At 60.0% G+C, this 26676-nt stretch overlaps 11 protein-coding genes across 11 annotated transcripts; 7 read left to right on the top strand and 4 right to left on the bottom strand.

Annotated features, from left to right (window-relative positions):
- Positions 1 to 509: 509 nt before the first annotated feature.
- Positions 510 to 1761, bottom strand: BKCO1_4200038 (uncharacterized protein; the record flags this gene model as incomplete). Its single annotated transcript, XM_020275894.1, has 2 exons — positions 510 to 1522; positions 1605 to 1761. 2 exons carry the CDS (start codon positions 1759 to 1761, stop codon positions 510 to 512), a joined length of 1170 nt encoding a protein of 389 aa, XP_020128268.1.
- Positions 1762 to 2849: 1088 nt separating this feature from the next.
- Positions 2850 to 5359, bottom strand: BKCO1_4200037 (acyltransferase-domain-containing protein; the record flags this gene model as incomplete). Its single annotated transcript, XM_020275893.1, has 3 exons — positions 2850 to 4404; positions 4451 to 5110; positions 5178 to 5359. The coding sequence occupies 3 exons, from the start codon at positions 5357 to 5359 to the stop codon at positions 2850 to 2852; spliced, it is 2397 nt and encodes a 798-aa protein (XP_020128314.1).
- A 422-nt stretch (positions 5360 to 5781) lies between these two features.
- Positions 5782 to 6326, top strand: BKCO1_4200036 (uncharacterized protein; the record flags this gene model as incomplete). Its single annotated transcript, XM_020275892.1, has 2 exons — positions 5782 to 5954; positions 6029 to 6326. The coding sequence occupies 2 exons, from the start codon at positions 5782 to 5784 to the stop codon at positions 6324 to 6326; spliced, it is 471 nt and encodes a 156-aa protein (XP_020128313.1).
- A 2168-nt stretch (positions 6327 to 8494) lies between these two features.
- BKCO1_4200035 (uncharacterized protein) lies at positions 8495 to 8968 on the top strand (the record flags this gene model as incomplete). The annotated part of the gene is made up of 1 exon (XM_020275891.1): positions 8495 to 8968. One exon carries the CDS (start codon positions 8495 to 8497, stop codon positions 8966 to 8968), a length of 474 nt encoding a protein of 157 aa, XP_020128312.1.
- A 91-nt stretch (positions 8969 to 9059) lies between these two features.
- Positions 9060 to 10417, top strand: BKCO1_4200034 (fad binding domain protein; the record flags this gene model as incomplete). The annotated part of the gene is made up of 2 exons (XM_020275890.1): positions 9060 to 9332; positions 9386 to 10417. 2 exons carry the CDS (start codon positions 9060 to 9062, stop codon positions 10415 to 10417), a joined length of 1305 nt encoding a protein of 434 aa, XP_020128311.1.
- Positions 10418 to 11328: 911 nt separating this feature from the next.
- BKCO1_4200033 (cytochrome p450) lies at positions 11329 to 13668 on the top strand (the record flags this gene model as incomplete). The annotated part of the gene is made up of 9 exons (XM_020275889.1): positions 11329 to 11489; positions 11538 to 11617; positions 11696 to 11813; positions 11864 to 11873; positions 11939 to 12294; positions 12355 to 12409; positions 12463 to 12655; positions 12744 to 13338; positions 13584 to 13668. 9 exons carry the CDS (start codon positions 11329 to 11331, stop codon positions 13666 to 13668), a joined length of 1653 nt encoding a protein of 550 aa, XP_020128318.1.
- A 1154-nt stretch (positions 13669 to 14822) lies between these two features.
- BKCO1_4200032 (gpi anchored cell wall protein) lies at positions 14823 to 16100 on the top strand (the record flags this gene model as incomplete). The annotated part of the gene is made up of 1 exon (XM_020275888.1): positions 14823 to 16100. The coding sequence occupies one exon, from the start codon at positions 14823 to 14825 to the stop codon at positions 16098 to 16100; it is 1278 nt and encodes a 425-aa protein (XP_020128317.1).
- Positions 16101 to 17611: 1511 nt separating this feature from the next.
- On the top strand, positions 17612 to 20505 carry BKCO1_4200031 (glycoside hydrolase family 3 protein; the record flags this gene model as incomplete). The annotated part of the gene is made up of 7 exons (XM_020275887.1): positions 17612 to 17786; positions 17865 to 18179; positions 18299 to 18363; positions 18430 to 18661; positions 18714 to 18758; positions 18817 to 19033; positions 19098 to 20505. 7 exons carry the CDS (start codon positions 17612 to 17614, stop codon positions 20503 to 20505), a joined length of 2457 nt encoding a protein of 818 aa, XP_020128316.1.
- Positions 20506 to 21633: 1128 nt separating this feature from the next.
- BKCO1_4200030 (adenylyl cyclase-associated protein) lies at positions 21634 to 23545 on the bottom strand (the record flags this gene model as incomplete). The annotated part of the gene is made up of 5 exons (XM_020275886.1): positions 21634 to 22074; positions 22147 to 22687; positions 22740 to 23053; positions 23107 to 23449; positions 23502 to 23545. 5 exons carry the CDS (start codon positions 23543 to 23545, stop codon positions 21634 to 21636), a joined length of 1683 nt encoding a protein of 560 aa, XP_020128315.1.
- A 466-nt stretch (positions 23546 to 24011) lies between these two features.
- Positions 24012 to 25626, top strand: BKCO1_4200029 (family carbohydrate kinase; the record flags this gene model as incomplete). Its single annotated transcript, XM_020275884.1, has 3 exons — positions 24012 to 24180; positions 24245 to 24505; positions 24875 to 25626. The coding sequence occupies 3 exons, from the start codon at positions 24012 to 24014 to the stop codon at positions 25624 to 25626; spliced, it is 1182 nt and encodes a 393-aa protein (XP_020128277.1).
- Positions 25627 to 25912: 286 nt separating this feature from the next.
- Positions 25913 to 26322, bottom strand: BKCO1_4200028 (uncharacterized protein; the record flags this gene model as incomplete). The annotated part of the gene is made up of 3 exons (XM_020275883.1): positions 25913 to 25964; positions 26024 to 26206; positions 26300 to 26322. The coding sequence occupies 3 exons, from the start codon at positions 26320 to 26322 to the stop codon at positions 25913 to 25915; spliced, it is 258 nt and encodes an 85-aa protein (XP_020128278.1).
- Positions 26323 to 26676: the final 354 nt, after the last annotated feature.

Here is a 26676-nt window from a genome sequence, read left to right as displayed (position 1 = left end):
GGGCGAGCTGCGGGTTGGCGGCACAGCAGCAGACGTGGACGCGACGGCAACGAATGGAAAAGGCGCATATGCGCGTTGGGAGGGGTGCGGCTGGCGTTAAAGCGTAGGCAGCGGAGATCGACATGGTCGCGATCGCGCACGGTGGTGGAGGTTGATGGAGGGAGGGCTGCCGATTGGCCGAGGACGGCGTGCATGCAGAACGACGGCCAGCTGGGCGGCGCAGATGGCGGTGAAGAAGCCCAGCAGATGCATGGGCTAAGGGCGGTGACACGTTGGTGTGGGCGCGGTCTGGATGCGTGGAGTGCTGTGGGCTGCGGAGAGTCGCGGGCTGCAGAGTCGTGGGCTGCGGGCAGCCGGGGACGGCAACAACTTTTCGTTCCTTCGATTGTCAAATGCTAGATACCTACACCTACCCACCAAACGCCAGTGTCAAGAACAGTGCTCTGGTTCTGCGTAAATCGTAAAGCCTTCGTTCCGTCGTCCAACACCCTCTTCCCAGCACCCGCTCATTAGAAGAAGTCATACTTCCCGCGCGTCTCTTGCTTTCCCTTGTCTCCGCCAGCTGCGCCCGTCTTCTTCTTCGCCGCCGATGCGTTCGTCTTCACGCTCCCCGCAACGCTCCCAGGGCCCTTCTTCTTCTTCGCGTCTTCCGCATACATCCTCATAAAGTCAAACCCGCCCTTGTCATCCTTCTTCCCGTCGTCCTTCTTTCCATCATCCTTCTTCCCCGCCCCCGCTCCGCCGCCAGCCTTCGCCGCACCACCGGGCTTGGACTGACGAGAAACCACAACCTTCCCATCCGGTCTCGTCGGCGAGAACGGCTTCGGATACTGCTTCTGCCCACCGCCGCCGCCGCCGCCGCCGCCATTCGACGGCTTCTTCGCAGCGGCCGTCGAATCCCCCGCCACGCTCGCCGAATACGACGGCTTCGCCCCGCCGCCATCCTTCTTATCCTTGGACGCATCGTTGCCGTTCTTCTTGCCACCACCCACACCTACACCCTGACCCACCCTGTTCAGCCCCCCGCCCACAGCACCCACGCCCTTATTCACCCCACCAGCAGCACCTTTAGCCGCCGCACCCGCACCCCCCACCGCACCCCCCACGCCCTTATTCACCCCACCCTCCGCCCCCTTCTTCAAATCCTCCGCCCTGATCCCCCTCAGCTTCGCCAACTGCCCTTTGCTCAGCCCCTGCGTCCCACCTCCCTTCCCTCCCGTCGCCGGCGGCAGCGCCTTCCGCACGCCCGAAGCGGGCAGCGCCTTCGAAGGGTCGTACGACAGCGGCGTCTTGGAGTCGGACTGGGAGCGTTTGAGTCCCGGTGGTGCCGGGAGCGCCTTGGGCGTCTTGCTGCTCGGCAGCGCCTTTTGCTGCTGATTCTTCTTGTTTGCGGTGCCGGCGCCGGCTTTGGGTTTCTTGACGGCCGTGTTGCTGCCGGAAGAGGAGGCGGCGGTGGCGGCGATGGCGCCGTCGCCGTAGGACCGGATCCAGTTGCCGTAGCGGTCGATGTAGCCTTCGACGCCTGTGGGCCGGGTTGAGCGGTTAGTGAATGCGTGGTTGCTTTCGTCATCGAGATGTTTGAGGGGAGGAAAACAGGTACGTACCGTTGCCGACGTTGCGTCCGGCGCCTTCGATCAGGTCGCCCGCGCCGATGACGGCGTCGCCGACGTACCGGCCGCCCGTCGTGATGGCGTAGGTCGCGGCGCCCGTCGCGGCGTTCTGCACCATGCCCATGACATAGTTTTGGATGAAGCCTGCCATGGTTGCTGTGTGTCTTTTTTTTTCTTTTCGCTCAGAATCGGGACGAAGCGAGAATAAACACACGGAAACGAGAGTTCCGGGGGGTTTGTCGAGAAATAGCGATCCGAGAGGATTCGAGTTGTGGAAAGGGAGAGCAAGGCGCAAGCAGGTGGTGCTTTACGATGGAGCGGATGCCCCGAGATATGACGTAGTTTCGGGTCCCCAGGTAAAAAGGCTGTCAACCGTTCTTTCTCGTCTCAATCGAAAAGGGGAAAAAGTGAATATCGTTTTGCACGTTCTAGAAGAAAGTGCGTAGCGTAGAAGAGGGGGAGGTTGTTCGAGACTAGAAGCAGAGAGAGGGGTGCGTGGAGACGAGACGATCAAAGACAAGAAAGCGAGAGAGAGATCGTGGCGACCAAAGATCGCCCCGCGTGTCCCATCAGGATTTCCCCGCTACACAAGTAGCCAGCCCTCCCGTCCGTCTCCCGGTCTCACACACACCACACGGCACATTATTGCGTCAATTCCCCCAGCCCGCATCCGGCCAACGGCGACCACCACCCTATCATCTCCGCCCAATCAGTCGCGGGGAGGGGGTGCGAGGGAAAAGACTGTTCTTGACGTAGCCACACAAGTACCGAACCTGCTTTTGGGCAAAAAGGTCTGGGTCCCACAGCAGGTTGTGGCGAGACGACGACCGACCGGTGTCTGGAGTGATGTCACAGGGCGTCGGCATACGCGCCTGTGGCTGGTGCTCGGTTCTGCGCTGGGCAGGGGGGGACCCTTGCAGCATTTGAGGAGAAGGCGCCAGCATCGATGATTGGCTGGCATGGTGGGAAAAATGGCCTCTCCCTTCCAACCGTCTTCAAAAATTCGAGAAACGTCCTTACTGAAAGCCCGGGTAGGAAGGAGAAGACGATTGATTGCGAAAACGACCGTTGATCATATAGCTATCCAGACAACTGCAGCACACTAGATAAACGGGTATCGTGAAATGAAAGTACGAAGATACATGCCGCATCTCCGCTTGAAGAAGGGAGAGAAGTTAAAAAAAAAAACCACATAAGCCGCTAAACTCCTCATTCATCATACCCCACGTCTCACTCACTTCACTTATCCTTCCTCGCCCTCACAGCATCCAGCTTCCTTGGCGCAATCTTCTCCTTGGGCCCCCTACTCGTTTCCTGCACGACCAGCGGCATCTTCGGCTTCGGGGCATTGCTCTGGCCCTGAGCCGGGGCCGGAGCTTTCTTCACCGCTGCAGCCGGGGCCGGCTTCTTGCTCGCCGCCGCCGACGACGGCGCAGCAGGCGTTGCGACGCTGGCCGTCGACTTGGTCGGTCCGCTCGCCAACGACGGCGTCTTTGCGGTAGACGACGCGCCCCCGCCGTTGGTTTTCTGCTGCGGTTTCTTGTCCGCCGGCAGCACCGTCGACGTCAGGGCCGGGCCCTTCTTCGCCAGCGGCGTCGGCTTCTTCTTCAGCGGCTTCGGGGTCGCGACGTCGGACGCCTTTTTGGCGGGGGTCGTCGTCGTTGTTTTCGGAGCGGGTGTCGACGACTGCTGCGGGCCCTTCGCTCCCACGGCCAAGCCGTTCGCCAACTTCAGCGGCGAGGACGGCACCGCTTTCTTCTCGCCGCCGATCGACAAGCCGTTGGCCAGCTTCACTGGGCCCTTCTTCGCTTCGGCCGGCTCGTTTGCGGGGGCGCGGATGGTTTGGCCGTTGGCCAGCTTCACTGGGCCCTTCTTCGTTTCGGCCGGCTCGTTCGCGGGGGCGCGGATGGTTTGGCCGTTGGCCAGCTTGATCGTCTGCTGGGCCACCTGCGTGCTGTTCTGCGCCTTGCCGAGGTTGCGCTTCAGCAGCGCCGTCAGCGCCTCGTTGGAAGTGTCCAACTTCAGGGGCGCCTTGGTCTTCTTCGCCGCCGCGGCGTGCGTCGACGGTGTGGTGGGAACAGTCGTCGTCGGCGCTTTCTTTGTGGGCTGGGAGAAGGAGCGGTGGCCCGAGACCGAGTCGGCCGTCGACGGCGCCTTGGGCGCGAACGACTTGACGCCCTCCATGTTCTTTTGCGCCAACGCCTTGCGGATCGCGTCCCACTCGCCGTACTGCGGCTTGCCGGCGCTGGTGCCCGACGCGCCCGCGTCGCTGTAGTTCGGGTCCGCGGCGCGCGCGTTCTTCAGCGCCTTCTTCGCCAGCGAGGGCGGCATGCCGCCGTCAGCTTGCAGCTTGCCCTCACGCTGTGCCTGTTTGACTCGAGCATGCATGTCAGACGCGCCTGTTCCAACCATCTCTGTGACGGAAGCGCCGTAGAAGAGGAACAATACCGTCAGGAAGGCCGTGATGGGGGCGAAGATGGCCAGGAACTCGCCCCAGCTGCCGCTTTTGACCTGCGCTTCGAGCGACTTGGCCGGCTTGATCTTGTTCATCTCGGCCAGCGAAGAGGCTTTCCAGGGGTCCGTGGACGGAAAGGCGCCGGTGCGTTGGTAGTAGTCGAGATAGTGGTCCTTCTCCTTCCAGCGGTTGCGCAGCCAGGCCTCAAACGCCTTGTCTGAATGCAGCGGGATGGACGAGATGCGGAAGCGGCGCCAGTGCATATTGACCGATTTAGGGGGCCGGCCTTCGAAGAAGGAAGACTGGAGGGTGTAGATGTCTTGGCCGTATTCACCAGTGCTAAAAGAGGTCAGCATAAAGCAGCAAACAAGACTTGAAGACTTACGGGACGCCCTCGTATGCAATGGTGCAGTCGTAGAGCCAGTCGGTGGAGTCCTTCAGGTTTTCCAGACAGAATTTCAGACCTGTACTTCTCGGAAGGAGCTGGTGGCGCATGTCCTTGATCCCATTCTTCTCCGCCCATCTCCGGCTCGACTCGCGGGTAGAGGCCGAGAGGTTGGTGCCTTCAGGGAAGATGATGAGCCACATGGGATCCTTGGGGTTGCTGAGTTGCTGCAGGTGCTCTTGGAAGCGCGGCTTGTCCTTCTCCCAGTTCCGGGCAAGGAAGATGAAGTTGTAGAATTGCGAACCCCAGCCGATCAGGGGGATGTTCTTGATTGATTCTTTGAGGATGATGTAGACGTGGCCGGCCATCTTGCTGGTGTAGGCGATCCACCAGAGATACAGCCAATCGGTGTAGAGCTGGTGGTTCGCCATGAGGACCATTCGCTCGGGAAACCTGCACTCAAGGCTCCCGTCGGGCTTCAAAGACAGCTGGCTGGGAATGCTCGCGTCGCCACTGACATGGACTTTGGTGGGAGACCACCACTGCGTCATGGTGGTGATGAGGACAGCGAAGGACTGCTTGGTGAAGGCGATGTATTCGTTGTAGAACTTGGGATCAATCATCTTGAAGGGCAGGCCGATGAACTGGGCGGCATTGATGCTGCGGGCGGTGTCAGTAGGCTCGTTCGCCGGGTGGTGCTGGGGTGCTGGGGTGCCGGGGTGCTCACGCCAAAATGCCCGACAAAAAGGTCGAGGCGATGGACACGCCGCGCTCGGCCTGGCCGAAGTCGCCATGCTTGGGGGGCCCCGAGGGGTGGTTGTCGATTTCGGGGCTCCTGAGGTTGAGGCCTGCGCCCAGGTCGTGTTGATTGCCTCTCCGGTCGGAGGGCGCTGAGGAAGGAGTCGGCATAGTCGCGCTCTGCCGGATGACGTTAGCCCGACCGTTTCGTCTCGCCGGCGCGCGCGCACGTCGCACTCACGGTTCACGGTTCGCCCTTTCTTCTTATCTTCGCAACATCTGGGACCGCGACGTCGACGGCGACATGTCGTGAGCACTGCAGGCTGGGTGCGCGACGTGGGAAAGGATGAGCGGCGCCGGGATGGTGGATGCGGGCTGCTGTGGCGCGGGCGCAGTGCGATGACGCCAGAGGGGCAGGGGGCAAACAAGGTAGCCTGCGACACAACCCGCTGACGCCGCCGACATGTCCTTGCTTCTCCACCCCGCAGACCTTCTAGGCCCCCCCGAGACGGTATTTGTACCCTTTTGCTTCTATTTCTCCGCCCCCTCCTCTCCAATCCGCCTCCCCCAATCTCTCTTCCTCCTGTTCCAAAATGCCTTCGGAACTCCAGAAGCAGTCGACGGCGCTGCGCAAGTCGCACGCCAAGTCGGCCGCCCCGGCCGTCGCCTCAAGCAGGCCGTCCGCCTACGAAATCATGGCCGCCCGCATCGCCAACCGCGTTGCCGAGATGGCTGAGAGCATGACTTTCATCGAGCGCCCCCAAGCGTAAGAGGCTCCCTTCCGCTTTCCGCGCTGTTTGCCTCTGGCACCCCGGCCCGCTGACAAGGCCCGCTCCACAGCGCACCCGCACCCGCCGCACAAGACCCGACGACGGCCAACGGCAAGAAGCAGCCGCGGAAGCTTGAAATCCGGCTGCAGAACTCTTCGCCCGACTCTGTGTCCTTCTCTGCGCCTTTCCTCGACAACACGCTTTCCAAGATGCTGGCCCTGCAGAACCGCATGCTGCACCTCGGCAGCGAGCTCTCCAAAGACGAGAACATCTCCGAGGATGTCAAGAAGGAGCAATTCGCCCAGAGCGCCGAGCTGAGCAAGGTCATCGCCCTCATCTGTGCCGAGAAGGCCAGGCAGGGCGGCTAAAGGTTGTCATGGAATGCAACGAGATACGACGTCATATGAAAAGGAATTGTAATCTGGTGTTTCAAGGTCATTAGGGTTTTCAAGGCCTTTCTCAAAATCAAATCGATTACCGCGAGCATTTTTACATGAATGGTCTACGAACGACGCGGGTGTGCATTCAGTGTCATGTGGAGGAAGGTTGGTACTTGGCTCTGTCACTCGAGGGAATTTGGTTCGGGCTGGAAATGTAAGGGCTCTTGCGATCGAGTCCGATTATCGTTCTTTCCAAAGTAGTTGAAACCATCGCTCTTTGATCAATCCTTCCAATCTTCCGTGACCATCAACGGTGCTTCCCGTCGATTTTGATCTGCGCCACGATGATCTGTCCCACTGTCCATGATCTGCAGCCGCAGTCAATGAGCGACCCACTGTGGCTCCGCGCAAATCGTAGCTCTCGGCCATGGTGCTATACGGTACATACATCCCGCAATGGCCAACCCCCACGGCGAAGCCCAAGGAAAATGCTGCCTCATAAGCTTTACCCACATTCAATGTTATCCCCTCTTGCACACCGCTCCTCAACGATGATGAACGTGGTGCTGAAAAATAACATTTCTTCATCGTGAATCAAAGCATTGACGGATAATGATACTTTGACTCCGCCTCAACCACGAGGGTTTCCCCGTAGTCCAACATGATTCATTCCGAAGAGGAAACCAAATGTTGGAAGAGGAAGCTAACGGAGATCGGGATCCTTACCATGTAGTTCTCATATGGGGCTCTCGCCGGCCAGACAGCTGACGGTTCGCCGCCGCTCTCTCCTCCCTCCATTCTCAACAACACGCACCCTATCGCTCGCTAAACAATTGCTACGAACAACAAGCTAAGCTATCAAAGATACCCAATGGCGAATGATTGGCACATGAGCTTGTCCAAGGTTGGACATGGGGTAGAGCCATCAGAGAGCCAATAATCGCCAGGGCGCGACATGCCAACCAGTGAGCTTTCCGGGGAACACGGGTTTTGGATAGATGAAAGGTCAACCCACCACGCCCGCGTCAGATGACAATGGGGGACACGGCAGATGGATTGACCATGCCGCCACCTCCGCGCGTCTGAGATGCCTGTCTCGATAGCTCGGTCGTCGGAGTCAACCTTGAGACATTAATCCATGTCCAGCCACGAGCGGCCCATTGTGATGACACGCGCCTTGTAAAAAAGCAAAACTTGCCACGCGCGTTGGAGATGTTGGGTTTCGCGGGTCTCTGCAAAAACCAGTCAATGAGGAGCAATTGCATCGTCCACGGTCACTGGGCAAGCCAGCGGCACACGTGGCTATATCCGGAAGTCGCAACAGGCGCAGGATCCGTTCTCTGCTCCTGTAAGTCTCGGTTGGCGACGGGACGAGGAAGATATTAATGGCGTCGCGGATTGAGGTGTCGATGAAGGGATGCTTTTTCGGATGGCAGCGGCCATGCACGGATGTGGTTGTAGCAGATGCCGTTTACGGCATCGTCAGGGCGTGATGTCAGCACCTTGGGGCCAGAATGTGCAACCTTGGCGTTGCTAAAGTGGACGTGCCGCATCAACCATGGCTTACGATTAACAACGGCGACCCTACATTTGCGGCAGACGCGGGTGAGACCAGTGGACATGGAAGGGCGGCAGGAGAGGTATGGTTCGGTGGGCAGGAGCAGCAGGATGAGCCAGGAGGATTGGGCAGATGCAGTAAGCTGGCAAAGAAGCATCAGCTGGTGAGACGGGCTGTCGGTGACTGATTCATGTGCGGCTTGTTCTCGGGGCGTGCGAGGTCGAAAGTTTGTTTGCGAGGAGGCGTCTGGCAGTTGGGAGGCGGGAAGCGGGAGGCGGGAGGCGGGAGGCGGGCACGGGAGGCGGATTGTCGGGGCTACCTAGCATTGCGAGGTGGGCGTGGAGACTGGAGACGGCTGCTGCGGGACGTTTCACGCTGTCAAGCACATGGCGCTCAGCTGTTTGTGCCGCCGTGGCTCTCGCGTGAGGGCCGTTTCCAAGGGAGCGGCGAGGCGGGCGGACTTGGCAGGCCCTGTCAGGCCCTGTCAGGCCCTGTCAGGCAGCCGTTGGCAGCGCTACTGGAGCTCCCGCCAATAGCGGCGGCAGCTGCCGTGCCCCGTGGCTACCGAAATGAGCCATGCAAGCCATCGCACCCAGCCATGCACCCGGCCATGTACCCGGCCATGCACCCATACACCGAACCCGAGGCGCAGGCGTGGGCGAGCTGGCGCGCTGGTGCTGGCGCGCGGGCAGAGCAGAGGCAGCAGCGGCAGCGGACACGCCAGATGGCAAAAGCAACCATGCAGCAGGCGGAGAGCCGCGCGCGAGCCGGGCTGCTGGTAATCGTTAGCCCTCGGGCGCCCTCTGCTGCGCGCTCCACACCACACGTCCCGCGCGCCGCCGCTCAGCACTGCCGCCGCTCCAAGCTGCCCAACGCCCGTCGACGTCGCGTAACGCCGCCGTCCATGCTGGAACCCAGCCACTGGCGGCCGTCGCCGCCGGTCTGCGTCTACCCCGCCTGCATGGCCGCTGGCTACCGCTGGCTACCGCTGGCTACCGCTGGCTACCGCTGGCTACCGCTGGCTACCGCGGCCGCTGGCCCCCTGAGGCCGGGTCCCGAGCCCAGCAGATAAGTCGTGCACGAGTCCCGACAGTCTGTTTGCCGGTGCCAGCAGTCCCAGCTTTTTCTCCGGCGACGTTGTTTTGTCGCTCGCTTCTGCAGGCATGCCCCTCCGCATCCTGATTGTGGGAGCCGGGCTCGCGGGTTTTTCTGCCGCCATTGCTCTTGCCCGCCAGGGCCACGACGTCCACATCTTCGAGCGCTCTGCCTTCTCCAACGAGGTCGGCGCTGCCTTGCACTTTGGCCCCACCACCACCGCCTATGTCTTCCCGCAATGGGGCATCGACGCCTACCGCGACTTCCACGCCTGCAAGGTCGAGCGGTGGTACAACTACAACGTCAAGGACGGCGTCATGGACCCCATGCCCGACCGCTACGTGAGCCCGCCCCCGCCCCAGCTGCTCGGCACCGTGCTGACAGCCCTCTGCAGAACCTGGAAGCCCGCCGCCGCGAGCTCCACTTCGAGGGCGACGAAGTGATGTGCCACCGGGTTGACGCGCACTCGGCCCTGCGGGAAAAGGCCCTGTCGTATCCCAATGCACACCTTCATCTGTCGTCAGGCGTCCAGGCCGTTGATCCCGACGCCGGCACCATCACCCTCAACGACGGCACAACCCACCGGGGCCATGTCGTCGTCGGCGCCGACGGCATCCACTCGCAGACGGTGCAGGCAATTGCTGGGCCCGAGTGCGTGCCCACTCGCGCCGGCGTCAACATTTTTCGCTTTTTCGTCCAAGAGGAAAAGGCTCGCCAGAACCCACTGGCCGCCGAGTTTCTCGATGCACACGGGTACCCGAACGCCCATGTCAGCTTTCGCGGCACCAACGGCTCTGTGTCCGTCATCTACACTGCAAGAAATGGCACCTATCTGAACTTCGGCCTTCTGTTTCCCGCCAGTATCTCCAAGCGCGACCTGACAACCATGGACTGGCAAGCTCCCAGCGACCCCGACGAGGTTGTCGATCTCTTCTACGACCATCCGCAGTTCTTCAAGGAGCTCATCTATCTAGGCGAGGACTTCAAGCACTGGGCCTTCCCCGCCCGCGCTGTACCCAAGTCGTTCGTCAGGGGTAGGCTGGTCCTGATTGGCGATGCTGCACATCCCCTGCACCCAACACACGCCACCGGCGCCGTCCAGGGTGTCGAGGACGCTGCATGTCTTGGCGAGCTGTTCACCTCGGATGCGACGGCCAGAGATGTTCCCGAGCGGCTGGGGCTATACAACAAGCTCAGATACGAGAGGGGCGTCACTTTGAAAATCACGTCAGAAGTCGGCGTGCTTGCCGGCGTCAATCCCGACACCAGACTTGAGAATCTCAGAAAATATGTGCCCAACGGAAGCGTACCCGAAGATCCGGACGCCTACATCTGGCTATATAACCCGGTCAAGGAAGCTCGAGAAGCCCTTCAGGCCCATTTGAAAAGCAAACAATCGTGGCTACCAAGCTGCACTCTTATGTAATCGTTTTCGCTGCGCTCCACGTAATGTCTTCCCGGATCTTGTATAATCCTCTAACGGCGGCCGCTCTCGGTATCGTTCCCATTCTCCGCTAGATCATGTACGCCTCTTGCGTCAGACACGTTTTTGCATTCCGTTTTCTCGTATTCCTTTGGTGGTGTTTTGCTTGCTACCATACAACAGGGTTCAGACTGCACGAATACTACATTGTTTTGCGCATGATACCCACCTACTGCTTCGTCATCAAGAAAGTGCAGGGTTTCTATGGGAAGTTGCTCCCCACGTCCGACAGTGGCGTACTCGATCGCACCGCGTGGGGCAAATCCCCCGGGGATCGCCTCGCGACGGCAGTGGCGTCTATCCGGATCACGGAGCGCCTACACTGATACGGAACGGGCCGCCAGCATTGCGCCGTCATCCTGACCAGATCAAATGCACGCAAATCTCATGTCATTCATCGTGCTGTCTTCATTGGCCCGTCGCGCCGTTTCCAAGGTGATTCAAGACATCCGGCCTGGTCCGCGTATTCATTGTGATTATGCGCGTAAGCAACATCCCCATCCCTGGCAGGTGTAGCAGATGTCGACATGTGAGCCTTTGTGCAACCAAGTGAGAGGGATCGTGCCACCACATTGGCTGCAATGGCCTGCCTTGTCAGCATTTGCTTACAATCACCCAGGTAACGGTGGTGCGATATGGTCCACGAGCAGCAGGTTTGGAATTGAACATGGGACAGATGGAGTGCAAACCGTTTACAGAGTACAAGGGCTGTACGAGGGCCAAACGAATAACGGGCGGCGAGCCATCTCCTTATATTTTGAAGTGACCGCGTCGCACAGCATCATTGCACACCAGCCTTTCACTCTTCGTCTACTACGATCTGGCCCTAGTCCACCATGAAAGTACCTTCAAACATGGCAGCCTCCGAGGAGGTACCTATCCTGGATTTCCTCTCCCAGCACCTTTTCCTGGTACTGGCGTCGTCCGTGGCTCTCTGGTACCTGTGCCTTGGGATCTACAGGCTTTTCTTCCATCCCATTGCAAAGTTCCCTGGACCCAAGCTCGCAGGATTGACGTAAGTCTCTTTGCTTACAAAGACTGCTATACAGCTGAACAACAGCAGCTACTGGTACGAGACCTACCACGATTTCGTCCGAAGGGGCAAGTACACGGAGCAGATCTCAACCCTTCATGACAAATATGGTCAGCATATATAACGTCTCTTTTCCCACAGCCCTATGATATACCAAAAACAGAGCCAATAACACACCGGCTCACCAGGTCCGATCATACGCATCAATCCAGAAGAGCTTCACGTCCGTGATCCCAAGTTTATCGATACGTTATACTCGTATACTTCCAAACGCGGGATAGCCACTTGGCTTACCGGGCCCTTCGAGTGAGTCTGTGCAAAGATGCAATGCTCGCAATTGACTAATTCTGCTCCAGTTTCGAGGGCGTAAGATACCCCAAGGACATCTCGTTGCACTGGGTCCCGAATCAGCCCATTAATCTCCTTCGCAGACACACTTCGGCTCCTTGAGCCATGACCTCCACCGGACACGCCGAGCACCCCTACAGCGTCTCTTCTCGAGATCCATGGTCGTGAAGCTCGAGCCACTCATCAAGCAAAACGTTGTCAAACTCGCCAAGAACGTTGAGACGTGGGCCGGAACCGGCAAGCCGCTGTCCCTTGTCGACGCCATCTCGTGCATGGCGACGGATATCATCACTGAATACTGTTTCGGCCGCAGCTACGGCTTCCTGGACGACCCAAACATGGAGAAGAGCTTATACAATGCGATTCACACCGGCATAGAGGCCGTGATCCCGTTCAGACACTTTCCGCTGTATCAAAAATTGTTCTACAGCCTACCGACGTAGGTCCCTTGGTGTATGAGGCGAGGTCGTGATCAAAACACTTACGAATCGCTTTCCAGGTGTGTCATTGAGTGGATGAATCCCGACATGCAGCTGTGGAGGGAGTTCCGGACCGTACGTTTCCACTTTGAAATTTGAAGATTGCGCTTACCGGTGCTGGAACCCAGGACATCCGGTCCCACGTCCGCAAAATCAAGCAAGACATAGTCCAGGGCGTCATCAAGCCGTCGGAGTCGTCTCGCGCCACCGTCTTCACCGAGATCCTCACCAGCAACATGCCCGACTCGGAAAAGGACACGGAGCGCCTCAGCCGCGAGGCCCAAGCCATGGTGCAAGCCGGCATCGAAACCGTATCATGGAGTACGTCTTCTTCTTCAGCCCCCCAAACAACAACAACACAACACAAACTAACCAACCCCCCTCTTCTCCCCCTTCAAAAAAAAAACAGGCCTCACAACCAACCTAACCTACCTCCTCTCCAACCCGCCCGCCCTCGCCAAACTCCGCGCCGAACTCCTCGCCGCCATCCCCGATTCCTCCCCCCCATTCTCCCTCCCCCCCTGGCAATCCCTCGAACAGCTCCCCTACCTCTCCGCCTGCGTCCTCGAAGGCCTCCGCCTCGGCTACGGCGTCGTCACGCGCCTCCCGCGCATCCCCGAGACGGAGACGCTGCTCTACACGGACGAACGGCATTCGTCATCGTCGCCACGTGGATCAAACAAGACGTGGGCGATCCCGCCGGGCACGCCCGTCGGCATGTCGGCGTACCACGTGCACCACGACGAGAGCGTGTTTCCGGATAGCACGCAGTACCGGCCGGAGCGGTGGCTGGACGACGACGATGGCGACGCGGCGGGGGGGAGGCGTGGTGGTAGTAGGAGGAAGAAGCTGGAGGGGTGTCTGCTGTCGTTTTCCAAGGGGAGCAGGCAGTGCGTCGGGATGCATCTGGCGCACGCGGAGCTGTGGTTGGGGTTGGCCATGTGGGTGAGGTGGTTTGGGGACAGGTTGGAGCTGGCGGGGGGGTGTGGGGTCGAGGATGTGAGGTGTGTGGGGTTTCTTTTTGTGTTTTTTTTTTTGCTTGTTGTGATGGTTCTGCTTTTTTTGGTTGTGCTTTTTCTGCTTTTTCTGGTTCTGCTTTTTCTGGTTCTGCTTTTTCTGCTTCTTCTTTCGTCTACTTCTTCCGTCGTTTTCTTTCGTCTTCTTCGTCTGTCTTCTCCTTTTTTTTTCGATCTAGTCGTGACTGCGGCGTGATGCGTGCAGACTGGCTGACTCGACATGTGCAACGCAGGTATCATCACGATGCGTTCTTGCCCGCGGTCAGCCCAGACAGCAAGGTTATCAAGGTGTTGGTGAAGCCAAAGGTCGGGGAGTGATCAGTGATATCGGGTCGGGTGGGAAGAGTAAGTCACTCCGCCCTCGAACTTCCCTTTTGTGCCGGCGCTGATGATTGCTGTCCAAGTCCAGACCGCACACAAGATTGACACGGTGATTTGCTCTGTCGGTCTCCCACCGACCTTTTCACCCCGCTTCTTTGGTGCTTGCGGGAGAAGGCTCGGGGCGGATCAAGCGGAGGTGTTGGTGCGGGGTTCTCCATTGTTTACCTAACGGATCGCCACGGTGAGGATCCTACGATCGCTCTGGAATTCCTCAAGTGCAGTTGCACCTGACTCTTTCGATTGGTGTTGCGGGGGTTGAAATGGTTGCAGAGGTAATGTGAGTTGGCGGCGAGAAGCCACGCAAGAAAACGAAATTGACGACACCCACTTGGAAATTGATTCATCTTTTTTTGAATTGTGTCTCGCCAAGAGGATGTTCAAAATGTCGGTCGGTCCCTGGCTTGCTGTTCCGAACAACACGCGGCGGGCACGTGAGATGATATCAGGCTACGTCAAGGCGCTGGTCCGTGTTGGAATACGCGAAGAGGAACCACTCTCTCTCAGCCTCGACCACCACTGACGTGTAGCCCAGCCAGAAGATCAGCTGCACGAAGCCATTGGCAGTCCACATTTGCTACCGCCGTCGACGAACAGCTGACGGCTTTCGAGAAGACGGTTCGGCGGCGGGCGGTGCGAAGCGGCCCTCCTGGATCCCCACAAAACGAAGCAGAAGCCCAAAATAGAAGACAGCGCTGTGCAGTTGTCGAAATAAACGACCGGCCCGCCGTCGATCCCCCTCGCGTCAACGTCATGTTCTGAGCAAAGTGCCTGAAAATCCCGCGACTGATGCTCGCCCGTCCTGCAGGAACCATCCTTCGGCCAGCCGCCGTGCCAATCAGGCCCGTTGCTGTTACTTGAGCATCGCAGTGGAGACAATGGCCTACTGCAGCGCAGGTGCCAGAGCCCTTCGTCAATGGCTTCACCGGCTCATCGACGATGCCTTCGCTCTCACTGACGTCTGCTGCAACCCAGCCATATAAGTATGCCTCTTGCACAATCCGTTTCGAGTCTTTACTATCAACAACCCGTCGCTGGTCCTCGTTGCCCCTTCCCGTCGTTTGCCATACTCTAATCCCGACCTTAATCTCATAATGAAGTACGCCTTTTCCCCGCTCGTCTTCACCCTGGGCGCCTCCGCCGCGGCGCTCAAGCGCTCCGACTGCTGCTTCCAGCTCACCGCGTCGGGCGGCCAGTCGGGCAGCGTCGGCCAGCTCAACGACGGCCAGAACCGCGTCGGTGGAGGCTACTCGCCCGCCACCTACTGCCTCAGCAACGGCGCCATCACCGACAAGAACGGCCGTGGCTGCATCCTCACCCCTCCCACCACCCAGTTCCAGTGTGACGAGGGCGCCTCGCCCACGCCCGGCTTCGCCGTCGGCGAGGGCGGCCAGGTCACGTACAACGGCAGCACCAAGTTCTACGCCTGCCCCGCCGCCGACGGCGAGTACAACATCTACACCAAGGAGGTCGACGGCCAGGACAAGTGCGTCGAGATCACGCTGAGCACCGAGGGCGCCAAGTGCGCCGCCGCCTCGACCCCCGTGCCCAGCGCTCCGCCCACCCCCACCACCCCGCCCGCCGTCGCCAGCACCCCTGAGGGCGTCACTTCGACCCTGACGTCGTACACGACCGAGTGCCCGACCCCCCAGTCCAGCGCTCCGCCCGTCGCGAGCTCTCCTCCTCCAGCCCAGGGCCCCACGCCGAGCAACACGCAGCCGGCGCCCGAATCGCCCCCACCCACCACCCTGACCTCGACCACCTCCCAAACGCAGACCGCGACCTCAGTCCAAAGCGTCACCTCCCCCGGCACGCCCAGCACGCCCACCCCATCCAGCTCGGGCCCAAGCTCACCAGGAGGCTGCCCCGCCGACCTCGCCGGCGACTACCAGTACCCGCACCTCATCGTCCCCGTCAACGCCTCCACCCCATCCCAATCCTTCGGCACGCAATACTTCGGCGAAGTCTCGTCCTCGCCCCGCGTGTGCTCGCTCTTCAACTTCGACATCCCATCCAGCTACGCCGGCAGCGCGTGCAGCGCCGTCTTCCTGCTGCCGCACAAGGCCGAGCTGGAGACGAGCAACTACACGCTGTCGACACCTGGTAGCGGCAGCGGCCAGGTGACGTTCGCGGCGCTGGAGGAGCCGGCGGATGAGAAGACGGCGTGGGAGAGCGTGCCGGAGAAGGAGAGGGATCTCGGCGTGTTTGATGTCGAGGCTGGAGCGCGGTTCGTCGTGGCGACGGGCGAGTGTCGCGCGGGGAGCACGGTGGCGTATGAGATGTGTGCTGCTGAGGGCAGCGCTGGGCTGAGCTTCGAGTGGTTCCAGGACTGGAATCCGAGCCCGATTGGGCTGTTTGTTCGCAAGTGCTAGATCACTGGATTTGCGGATTTTCTTTTTTGATGGGAAAAAAGAGATGATAATGAGTTATATGTCTGAAAGAGACTGAGCGATGATGATTTTTTTTTTTTTGCGGGGAAGGTAATTGGAAGGGTGGGACGCGGAGAGAGTGAGAAAAGGTAATGGCTCGGGAATGTTGGACCAGCATTCGTCCTGCTCCGGCTGTAGTAAATACATACATATATACATACATGAACGTACCTATTAGTCTATCCTTTAATTTCTCCAGACGGAAAGAATCAACAAAAATGTCAAAAATGTCAACTGGTTGAGTCGCTTGTTTGTATGCACTGACTGTACTTTGAGCGCTCAGTCACATGGCACTGCACTGCTGTCCAGCCGACACTTTGAAGTTTCCTAGCTTGGCAACGTCACGGCACACTTGACCGTCGGCACGAGAACGAGGGTTTGCGTGACCGCGCACAGGTTTGCCTGCTGGATGCAGCTATGGAGGGGGGTGTCACTTTCGATCTGTCCATCACGGACTCTACTTCTTCAGCCGGTGAGGAGAAGCCTGGATGCGCAGGCATCCATATTACCCCTTTTCCGATGACGCACTGAGTGTGTAAGTGTGATAGTGATGCTGTGCCGCGGACTTGCCGCAGGAGAATAGATGGGTAGCTGCTCCCTCGGTGCAATGCCGCCGACAATACGGCACAGCGGCGATGCGGCGAAACAGGCACTCTTGTATCCTGCACGCGCGGATGGCCGTCAAGCCGTGGCGTTCCGATCCGTCCAGGCGTAAAAAAGCAAACAAAAAAAAAGAAGCAAAAACGGGCGTGGAGAACTGCCGGTACGCACTCCGGCACCACGTCCCGGCAAATGTTTGCTCAAACAGGCTATATATCGTTTCGACAGGAAGACTGTGGTTTCGGCCGCGCCGAGGAGACAAAAGTGTGGACCCGGGCCGCGGGTGCTAACCGGATGCGGCTATTTCTGCGGTTGCGCGAGGAATGCGGGGTCGGGAGTGTGGAGGACCTGCACACCGGCAGTAGTGGCAATTCCCACCACCAATATCTGGAGCGCATGTTGCAGCCGCAACTGGGCAAAGAACCGGAACGTCCGGGGCCGGGCAGCCAACGGTGGGAGTGGCCAGCAACGTCGACCCCCCCAAGCAAGCGTGTGACCAGCTGGCTCGCCCGCGCGTGCGGGAAGAACACGCCTGGACAGGCTTCTGCGCGGGGGAGGATGGAGGGGGCGAAACGCCACCCGAGGACCATCACAGAGTGGTGACGTGACTTCGGCGCGTCCTACTCATCTGGTGCAGCCGCGCGCTGCAACTACATGGTCGTCGCACGCCCTTGTTCCTGGAGAGAGAAGTGGGAAAGAGGAGGGGTGTTTGAAGAAGTACAAGCAGCTTTACCGTCGTCATGGCCGAGAGCTCGGAGCTATAAAGAGGGGGGTTCGTCAATTCTTCTCCAGCGAGCCATTGACCTCAGGCTGCAGACCGTCGAGCTTCTCAAGCTCGCTCAGAGGCCTATACCATGGCGGCGACGTCGTCTCTTTCCCGCCTCCCTCTCGCCGTGCTCCTCGCCCTCTCCCCGTTCCTGCACCCGGGCCCAGCCACAGCTCAAGATGCCGTCCCAGCATCCCCCGAGACCATCGCCGCCCAAGAGCTCTTCTGGTCCTACGGCCGCTCTCCCCCCGTCTACCCCAGCCGTAAGTGACGACAACAACCCCCCACGCCCTCAATCCGCATCACCGCCACCCAACAGCTCACACGCCCCCCACACACAGCCTCAGCCACCGGCCTAGACGACTGGGCCCCAGCCTACGCCTACGCGACGCACCTCGTCGGTCAGATGACGAACGCGGAGAAGCAGAACCTCAGCTACGGCTTCAGCACGACGGCGAACGGGTGCAGCGGCACGTCGGGCGCCGCGCCGCGGGTGGGGTTCCCGGGCCTGTGCCTGAACGACGGGCCGGCGGGCGTGCGCGCGACGGAGCTCGTCAACGGGTACGCGTCCGGCGTGGCCGTCGGCGCGTCGTGGAACAGGGAGCTGGCGCGGGAGCGGGGGCTGGCTATCGGGAGGGAGGCTAGGGCGAAGGGAGGTGAGTGAGTGAGTGAGTTCTGAGTGAGAGAGAGAGAGAGAGAGAGAACCCGTGTTGTTCTGGCTGGGTGGGTGCAAAGAAAAGGGCTGACGACTCGCGGTGCTGCTTTGGCGTCGAAGTGAATGTGTGGCTTGGGCCTGTGATGGGGCCGCTGGGTCGCACGGTGCTGGGGGGCCGGAACTGGGTGAGTGAGAGATTGATTGCCTGGGCGACGGGCGGCTCGCTTGCTTACCACACGGCTTTGATGCAGGAAGGCTTCTCGGTCGACCCGTATCTCAGCGGGGTGCTGAGTGCCGACACGGTGGCCGGCGTGCAGGAGAACGTGGCCGTGTCGGCGAAACACTTCGTCGGCAACGAGCAGGAGACGAACCGCAATCCCGTCACGGCGACGGGGAACGCCTCGGTCTCGTCCAACATCGATGACCGGACGATGCACGAGCTCTATCTGTGGCCCTTCCAGGACGTCGTCAGGGCAGGCGCGGGTAGGTACGTCTCAGAGGCCGTCGCTGCACAGGGCGCTGAAGTGATAGACAGGGACCGTCATGTGCTCCTACAACAGGATCAACAACTCGTACGGATGTGCGTCGTCGTCGTCCGTCTCCAAGGCGCTGCTGGCGTGAGCTGACTCTGTGTGCAGGCCAGAACAGCAAGACGCTCAACGGGCTCCTCAAGGGCGAACTGGGCTTCCAGGGCTTCGTCGTCAGCGACTGGGGCGCACAGCATACAGGCGTGGCAAGCGCCGAAGCTGGCCTGGACATGGCAATGCCCGACTCGGAGTACTGGGACGGGAACCTGACCGTCGCCGTCGAGAACGGCACCCTGGCCCAGTCCAGACTCGACGACATGGCCAAGCGGTGAGCAAGCAGACGTCGTCCGACGGCTGGCCGGCCTGCCCACATGCTGACTCCGTCTCCGCAGCATCGTTGCCACATGGTACAAGCTCGCCCGCTTCGAGCCCGGCACCGGCATGCCGTACAGCCTCGAGGAGCCGCACGACGACCAGAAGGTCACGGCGCTGTCGCCCGCCTCCAGGGACGCCATCTACCGCGGCGCCGTCGAGGGCCACGTCCTGGTCAAGAACGTCAACAACGCCCTCCCTCTGAAGAATCCGCAGATAGTGTCCCTGTTCGGCTACGACGCGCCGGCCCCCGCCGCCGACTCCGACCTCGCCCCCTCTTACTTCTCCGCCCTCTCCGACGCCGACGTCCCGCAAGCCGCCTACAACGGCACGCTGATCAGCGGCGGCGGCAGCGGCGCCATCACCCCCTCCTACCTCATCTCCCCCCACGAAGCCTTCTCGCAGCGCGCCCGCGCCTCCGACACCCAGCTGCTCTGGGACTTCCGCTCGCCCCGCCCCAGCGTCAACGCCGCCTCGGACGCGTGCCTCGTCCTCATCAACGCCTTCGCCACCGAAGGCTTCGACCGCACGCGCCTGACGGACCCCTCCTCGGACACCCTCGTCGCCAGCGTCGCCGCCAACTGCTCCAACACCATCGTCGTCATCCACAACGCCGGCATCCGCCTCGTCGACGCGTGGATCGCCCACCCCAACGTGACCGCCGCCATTTTCGCGCACCTCCCCGGCCCGGACAGCGGCCGCGCCCTCGCCGCCCTCGTCTACGGCGACGCCGTGCCCTCCGGCAAGCTGCCCTACACCGTCGCCAAGGCCGCGTCCGACTACGGCGACCGGCTCTACGGCCCCGTCCGCCCGGACGCCGCGTCCGACTACTACACGCAGGCCGACTTCGCCGAGGGCGTCTACCTCGACTACCGCCGCTTCGAGCGCGACGGCGACGCCAGCCTCACCCCGCGCTTCCCCTTCGGCTTCGGCCTCTCCTACACCACCTTCTCCTACACCAACCTCTCCGCCTCGCTCCTCCCCTCCAACTCCTCCTCCCCCCCACCGCCCCGCACCGCCCCCCTCGGCGCCGGCATCACCCAAGGCGGCCTCGCCAGCCTCTGGACCCCCCTCGCCACCGTCTCGGCCTCCATCACCAACGCGGGCGCCGAGTACGCCGGCGCCGAGGTCGTCCAGCTGTACGTCGGGATCCCGGCCGATGGTGTTCAGCCGGGCGCAAATGGCACGGGAGCAGCAGCAGCAGCGCCGCCGTCGCCGCCTCCAGCGAAACAGCTGCGCGGCTTCGCCAAGGTGGCGCTGGCGCCGGGGGAGAGCGCGGCCGTGAGCTTCGAGCTGACGAGGCGCGATCTCAGCGTGTGGGACGTCGAGAGCCAGGGGTGGGTGCTGCCGCGGGGCGAGTACGGGGTGTATGTTGCGGCGAGCGTGGAGGATGTGAGGTTGGCGGGGGGGTTTGTGGTGGGGGGGTAGAGGTGTGGATGGATGGCGGGGAAGCGGGGATTTTTGGTTTTGGGGGATTTGGGAAGGAGGGAGGAGGGGTTCGTGGGGGTCACGTTACCTGAATGTGATGGGATTGGTTTGGGTTTCGGTTTTTAGGGATTATAAAAAGGCATCCTGTTTCGTTGTTGGTGTCAGTGACGGACGGTGAGTCTACACCGGCGTGCGTGAGGATCGTCGACTATACCTACGCTTATGCTTCAAGATGTCGAAAAAATAAAAAAGAGACTGTTGGGCAGTTTGTCGGCATCTTGATGCTCGTCAGCGTTGTTTCACCAATGGCGAGCCCTCACCAACTTATGAAATCTCATCAGCTGCCCTCCTTCCTACGCTTGTTGTTAGCAATAACGCAGAGCATTACAGCAAGGTAGAACTAAGATCTCCTCCAAGGGAAGTAGATATGGATGCATGGTGAACTCGCATGATCGCAGTCCTGCCTTTGCCGGGAGAAGGAGCTAGACGCTCGACGTTGAGCCTCTTCTTTATATTTCAAAGAAGATTTGTGGTTGTGGCGAGGTCTCAAGCTTCCACATGATTGGTAAAGTGTCGTATGATACACTGCTTTCCCTCATGCTTGTTCGTGTGTGCGTATATTTCCAGCTGCATGGGCCTCATGGCGTGTCTTGACGCAATGTGTTGCCGCAGCGCTGAGCTTCATGTGGCCACGCCACCCGGATCAGTTGAACGTTGTCTTAGAGTAGGATAAAAGGGCAGTTCCCCGTGTCACCCGGTCGGTCCTGTTGCGCCGCAAGCACCTGCACGTGCAATTGCAACCAGCCCGCTGGGTACCAAGGATTCAGGAGACCTATAGGTGCTCAATATGATTAGCTGGTACCGATGTCAAAATCCAGTATATGCCAACGGTGGCGGTTTATACAAGACGTCGTCTGTCTACGCTATATAGAAATCTCTTCTCTCTGTCCTCCCTCCCCTCTCCCCATACAAAACAGCAGCAAAGCGGCAAGTTTGCAAAACACGACTTTGTCCCCCAAACTTACCAACGCCTTGCCCCAATCCATGCATTCCATTCATACTTCATACACATTCCCGGATTTAGCGCAAACCATCTTCTGCCAACGACATTATACAACCCCTCCAGCCCTAACCGGCATGCTCCACAATCTCGCTGACCACCTTGCCGTCCTTGATGTAGGTCTTGAACTGCTCGGGTAGAGGGTGCTCCGTGTAGTCTTCGCTCTCCTCTGAAGGCGGCAGGTTAATGTTGATGCTGGAGCATTTGCTGCTGATTATTTCCGTGTTCAAGCTTTCCGCGCTAAGGTAGATGGCGGCGCCGTCGACCTGGTCAAGAAGGGCTGTAGGCAAAGTGCCCAGCACCTGCAGCGCGAAGTTGGGGCACTTGATGACATCGATCGAAGACACGAGCGAATCTAGAACAATTGAGGTACGAGGGCTGTTGTCGATGGAGATGGCATTGGCCTTGCCCTTGATCTGGATCGTGGTCTTGCTGCACCTCGTGATGAGAATGGACTGGACAAGGGTAGCCTCAATCACCAAAGGCTCACTGGCATCCTCGTAGTTTTCCTGTCATCATCGTTAGCAGGGGGCAACCCTACTCGCCTAGGCGTCGATCTTCAAATGTTGGACATGACTCACGATAATCCACTTGTTGCCATCAAGTTCCATCTTCGGGGGCTTCTTCGAGCGCATGCTTTCCGGCTTGGGCTTCTTGCCCGGCGGAGCGGGTGACTTGCCCCTGGATCCGGTGCTGTCCTTGCGCTCAGGAACGGTAGAGTTTGCGCGCAACGCCGGGTTCTTGTGCGTCATTTGGCTGGGATCGACCTTTCGCAGACCAGAAGTGACTGCCTCTCCCTTGTTCAATTGGTCAAAGACGGCACCCATGTCGGCGGCACTACCGCCCTTGCCAGCTGGTGCTGGTCCCGGCGGCGGAGGGGGGACGTTGTCGAACGTAGGAAGCGGCGGCGGAGGAGGTGGCGGCGGAGCACCACCGGCGGGCGGTGCGGCCGCCGCAGGGGCACCGTTGGTGCCTTCTGATTTGACTTGACGAAGCGCTTCGGCAGCATCGATGCCGCTTGCGTTCCACTGAACGCCCTTCGCGTGGTTGTTCTTGATGTAGAGAATGAGCGATTTGAAAAGACGGTAGAAAGATTGGACCCATTCGACATGAGTGCGATCCCTGGCCGCCCGTTAGTCTTTCATCCGAGATCAGACAGTTCTGCTGCACCCACTTGTCCCTATACTCCTTCAGCACTTTGTTGCCATACATCTGCGCACCACCGAAAAGCTCGGCGGCCACATCGCCAGGCTTAGAGTCCATGGTGACCCATCCCAGAACCCCAACTCCGTCGCCGACCATGGTCAGGTGGTTCTTGACTTCTGGATCCCTGGTAATTTGCTTGACTTGATCGACTTTCTCGATTGCGCCCTGCAGGTCCTTCAGAACTTCCAGAAAGACAGGAGAGGGCATGTCGGGCTTTTTCGCAAGCGTCGTGACCTGGAGGAACTGGCGCTGGGAGGCGAAGGCGTCGGAGAGCGCCGATGCCTGGAAAGATTGTCTCAGTAGAAGCACATTGTCGTGAGTTCCGCAGCGCATACCTGTTCAGCGATGGGGCCACCGAGCTGCTTGCTCAGTTCCACGAATTCCTTCAGCTCATTGTCCAGGAGCTCGTCGAAAGCAACAAGCATGGGAGGAACATCGGCGGCGGCGGGCGCGGGCGCGGCGCCAGGAGCTGCGGGTGGCGCAGAAGCCCTTGCAGGAGCTTGAGCGGCGGCGGCGGCCAGGGCACCAGGGGCGGCATCGAGAGCGGAGGGCTTCTCGAAGGTGGACGAGGCAATGTCCTCCAATCGGGAGGTGGCGGCCTCCAGCCTAAGGGCGAGGTTTGTCAACGCGTCGTCCGGGACGTGAACGGGCGACGAGAGGCGGTAGAGGAGCGAGTCTCTGTCGTGCTGGGCCATATTCTTTGGGGTTGGGGATGGGGGTGCGAGGTTACCGTTTGATGAGGGTGGTCAGGTTATTCATGTTGTTCTGTGCCATGATGGGCAATGGCGGGGATCACTGCTGCGGCGGCAGGTGCTAGCAAGGGCAGTGGGGAGGCGAGGCGAGGCAGGCGCTGATGCTGGAGCTTGCGGGCAGCAACTGAGAGCTCGCGGCTGGAGCGGGTCAGCGAGCGTCGGGAGGAGACTTTGAGGGCTGCAGGAGATCTGGGCCGGGGCCGCGCGCGTCAAGGGTCGCTCCGAGACGTTGTTCGGCTCAATGCGATCAAAGAAAACGGCGTGTCGCTCAGGCTGACACGTTGAACGAGCGTGAGGGAGCAGTGCGATCCGCGGCGAGGTGGCCGAGTCAGGCTGGGGTTGAGGCAGCGAGCGCGCCCGGCTCGCCGCTCTCCTGGCCGCACGTTGGGCTGGGCCGTGCTGGGCCGCCAGGGTGCTTGGGCCGGTGCTGTGCGACGAGTGGCCTGTGGCTTCGCCTGCTCCCGCTCCCATGCACAGAAACCCCATTCATGCAGCAATACGCCGCCTCTCCAGATTACGCCAGGGTGCAGCGCGAGCACGCTTGTTCCACCGTGCCCGCTCTCCCGCTGCACGTCCTGCTCGACGCCCTCATGTACATCATGGCCGACGACGAGGACGTCACCATCGACTTTGTGTCGCTTGGCATGTTCATTCTGGGTACGATGCAACCATCAATCCCAAAACAGCAACCCTCGTCCAGACCAGCTTCTGAGAGCCACAGATGACATCGAGTTCAAGCCGCCCACCCCGCCCGTCAAGGATGTCGTCGGCGGTGCGGGCGCCTACTCTGCCATCGGCGCACGCATCATGTCGCCGCCGCCGCTGTCGCGCTCTGTCGGCTGGATCGTCGACTGCGGCTCCGACTTCCCTGACGACGTCCGCGACACCATCCAGCACTGGGACACCAGCTGTCTCCTCCGAGAAACTCCTCACAGGCTGACCACCCGAGGCTGGAACGGCTATGGCGAGAACGAACATCGAGGTACGATCACGATTTTTCCTTCTCACCGCAACTTGCAGTTGTCTGTCCCTTCACGTGCTCCTACTCCCACTTCCGGCGAGCTCGTGCGCCAACAAAGCCGCACTAAGCCAACCTCCACCGACTGGACGTTTCTATTCCATTTTGTCTGCGCACACCCACCCCTTTCTTCCTCGAGCATCCGAACTGCTGGTTTGCCCATGTCTCGGCCTGTTTCCTTCAACCTATCCGTCCTTTCGGGCACCATCATCCCAGTCTCAGCCGCCTTCTTTGCTCCCGAAACACTGCACATTTCCCGTAATCTCGTCGCCTCCGTCCAATCCACAATTTTTACGTCATTGTGTTTCTCATTGCCCTGACCTTTCCATGCAGCCTTCAAGTACATGACGGAGAAGCTCCGCATCGACCATGACGCTCTCACACCGGAGCTGCTCCTTTCCAAATCTTACCACCTGATCTGCTCGTCGACGCGTTGCGTCGACCTGGTCACCAACATCCTTTTCAAGCGCAAATGTCTGGCCCCCGACCGGTGGGTCAACCCGCCGCTCTTCATCTGGGAGCCGGTGCCTGATCTGTGCACGCCCGAGGATTATGAAGAGTGTCTCCAGGCGCTGCGATACGTCGACGTTGTGAGTCCAAATCACGGCGAGCTAGGTGGGTACTTTGGACGCAGCACCGTCACCCCGGACGGTGATGTGGACAAGGCGGCGGTGCAAGAATGCACAGAGCAATGGCTGGAGTCTGGTGTGGGTGCGCGGGGGAATGGAGCTGTGGTCGTAAGGTGCGGGAAGGACGGCTGCTATGTCGCTTCGCGGGAAAACAAGACTTGGCTGCCAGCTTTCCATACATCCGCAGAAGCTGTCGTCGATCCCACCGGTGGCGGCAATGGCTTTCTGGGAGGCTTGGCGGTTGGCCTGGTGCGTGGAGGCAACACCCCGGGCGTGGAGAATGTCGAAGAGGCAGCCATTTGGGGTAGCATCGCTGCCAGCTACACAATCGAGCAGGTCGGCATGCCCGTCCTGGAGAAGGGAGACACCGAGCAAGGAGAGAGATGGAATGGTACCAGAGTAGAGGACAGACTGAGGGAATATAAAGAAAGAGTGGGGAGACTGGAAAGCAGCTGAAGGTAATGATTACAGCCTTGGAAGTAGCAATTGCCTACCACTCTAGGATTCTTTCTTACGGATTATTATGTCATAGACAATAGACGATCATTGATACCCCATTTGTTCTGGTACGACCGGGTGTGTGCGGAAAGTATGGGCAGCTGCATCTGCCGTGAATGCTACACAAACGGAGGTCCTTCGCGATCAATGCTTTAGCCTGCGGCATTTGCAGCCGTCACATCGCCACTGTTGTGTAAAGTCGATCGAACTGCGCCCTGAAATTCTTGATTCTTCGTGCCCGTGTCTATGATTCCTGCTTCTGGTCGCGCTCGTGCTCAATGATCTGCTTGCTCCAGCTGTGGTGCGTTTGTCAACGGCATATTCGGTCGATTTTCGGCGGTCAAGGGAGCCTCACTATCTGCTAGGGAAGAACCTGCCAGGCTCAGGGAATTTAGACCGGTACTCCCTCTGCGCACTGGTGTACCAGGCCAAGCTGGTTATGCCAATGACAACACCGCCCATGATCGCCGTGTTGCCCTTCCAATTCTTCGGCTGCGAGTACCAGCCACCGGCCGGGGACCAGACATGCTTGGGGTACCTGTGAATGGAAGTGTTCCCTCAGCGTTTGTCCTGCTGCCGGATGGGATGCGCGTTGCTGATTATACGAGGGATGCGATTGGGCGGCACATACGGGATCTTTCCGCCTCCACCCATGGTGTGCAGTATGCTGTACGGTATGCGATTGGGGTCGAGATGCGGCGGACGAGCGGTTGGAGCTCTCTCGGGGGTGGTGTGCGGATGGGGAGCTCGATCTTGGTGGGAGCGGGCAAGCCGATGTGAGAGGCAGTCGCAGTCGGGTGTCGCGTAACGATACCTGCGCACGTAAGCAGACATCCTCGCGCTAAACTGCAAACCGCGCACTGGAACATACGCTAGGCCGTGCACTTGCGTTCTGCCGCTCGTCGAAGTCGGGCGAGCTGTGTCTGAGGAAATTTTGGAGGACTACGTTAATTGACCAGCAACCACGCCCACCCATCGCGTCCGAGCGGTGCCCCATCCTTACCGCCG

The sequence above is a fragment of the Diplodia corticola genome (assembly GCF_001883845.1).
Source record: "Diplodia corticola strain CBS 112549 chromosome Unknown scaffold42, whole genome shotgun sequence".
Lineage (NCBI taxonomy): Eukaryota > Fungi > Ascomycota > Dothideomycetes > Botryosphaeriales > Botryosphaeriaceae > Diplodia > Diplodia corticola.
Note: the sequence above shows the minus strand (reverse complement) of the source record. Positions and strands in the feature narration are given on the sequence as shown.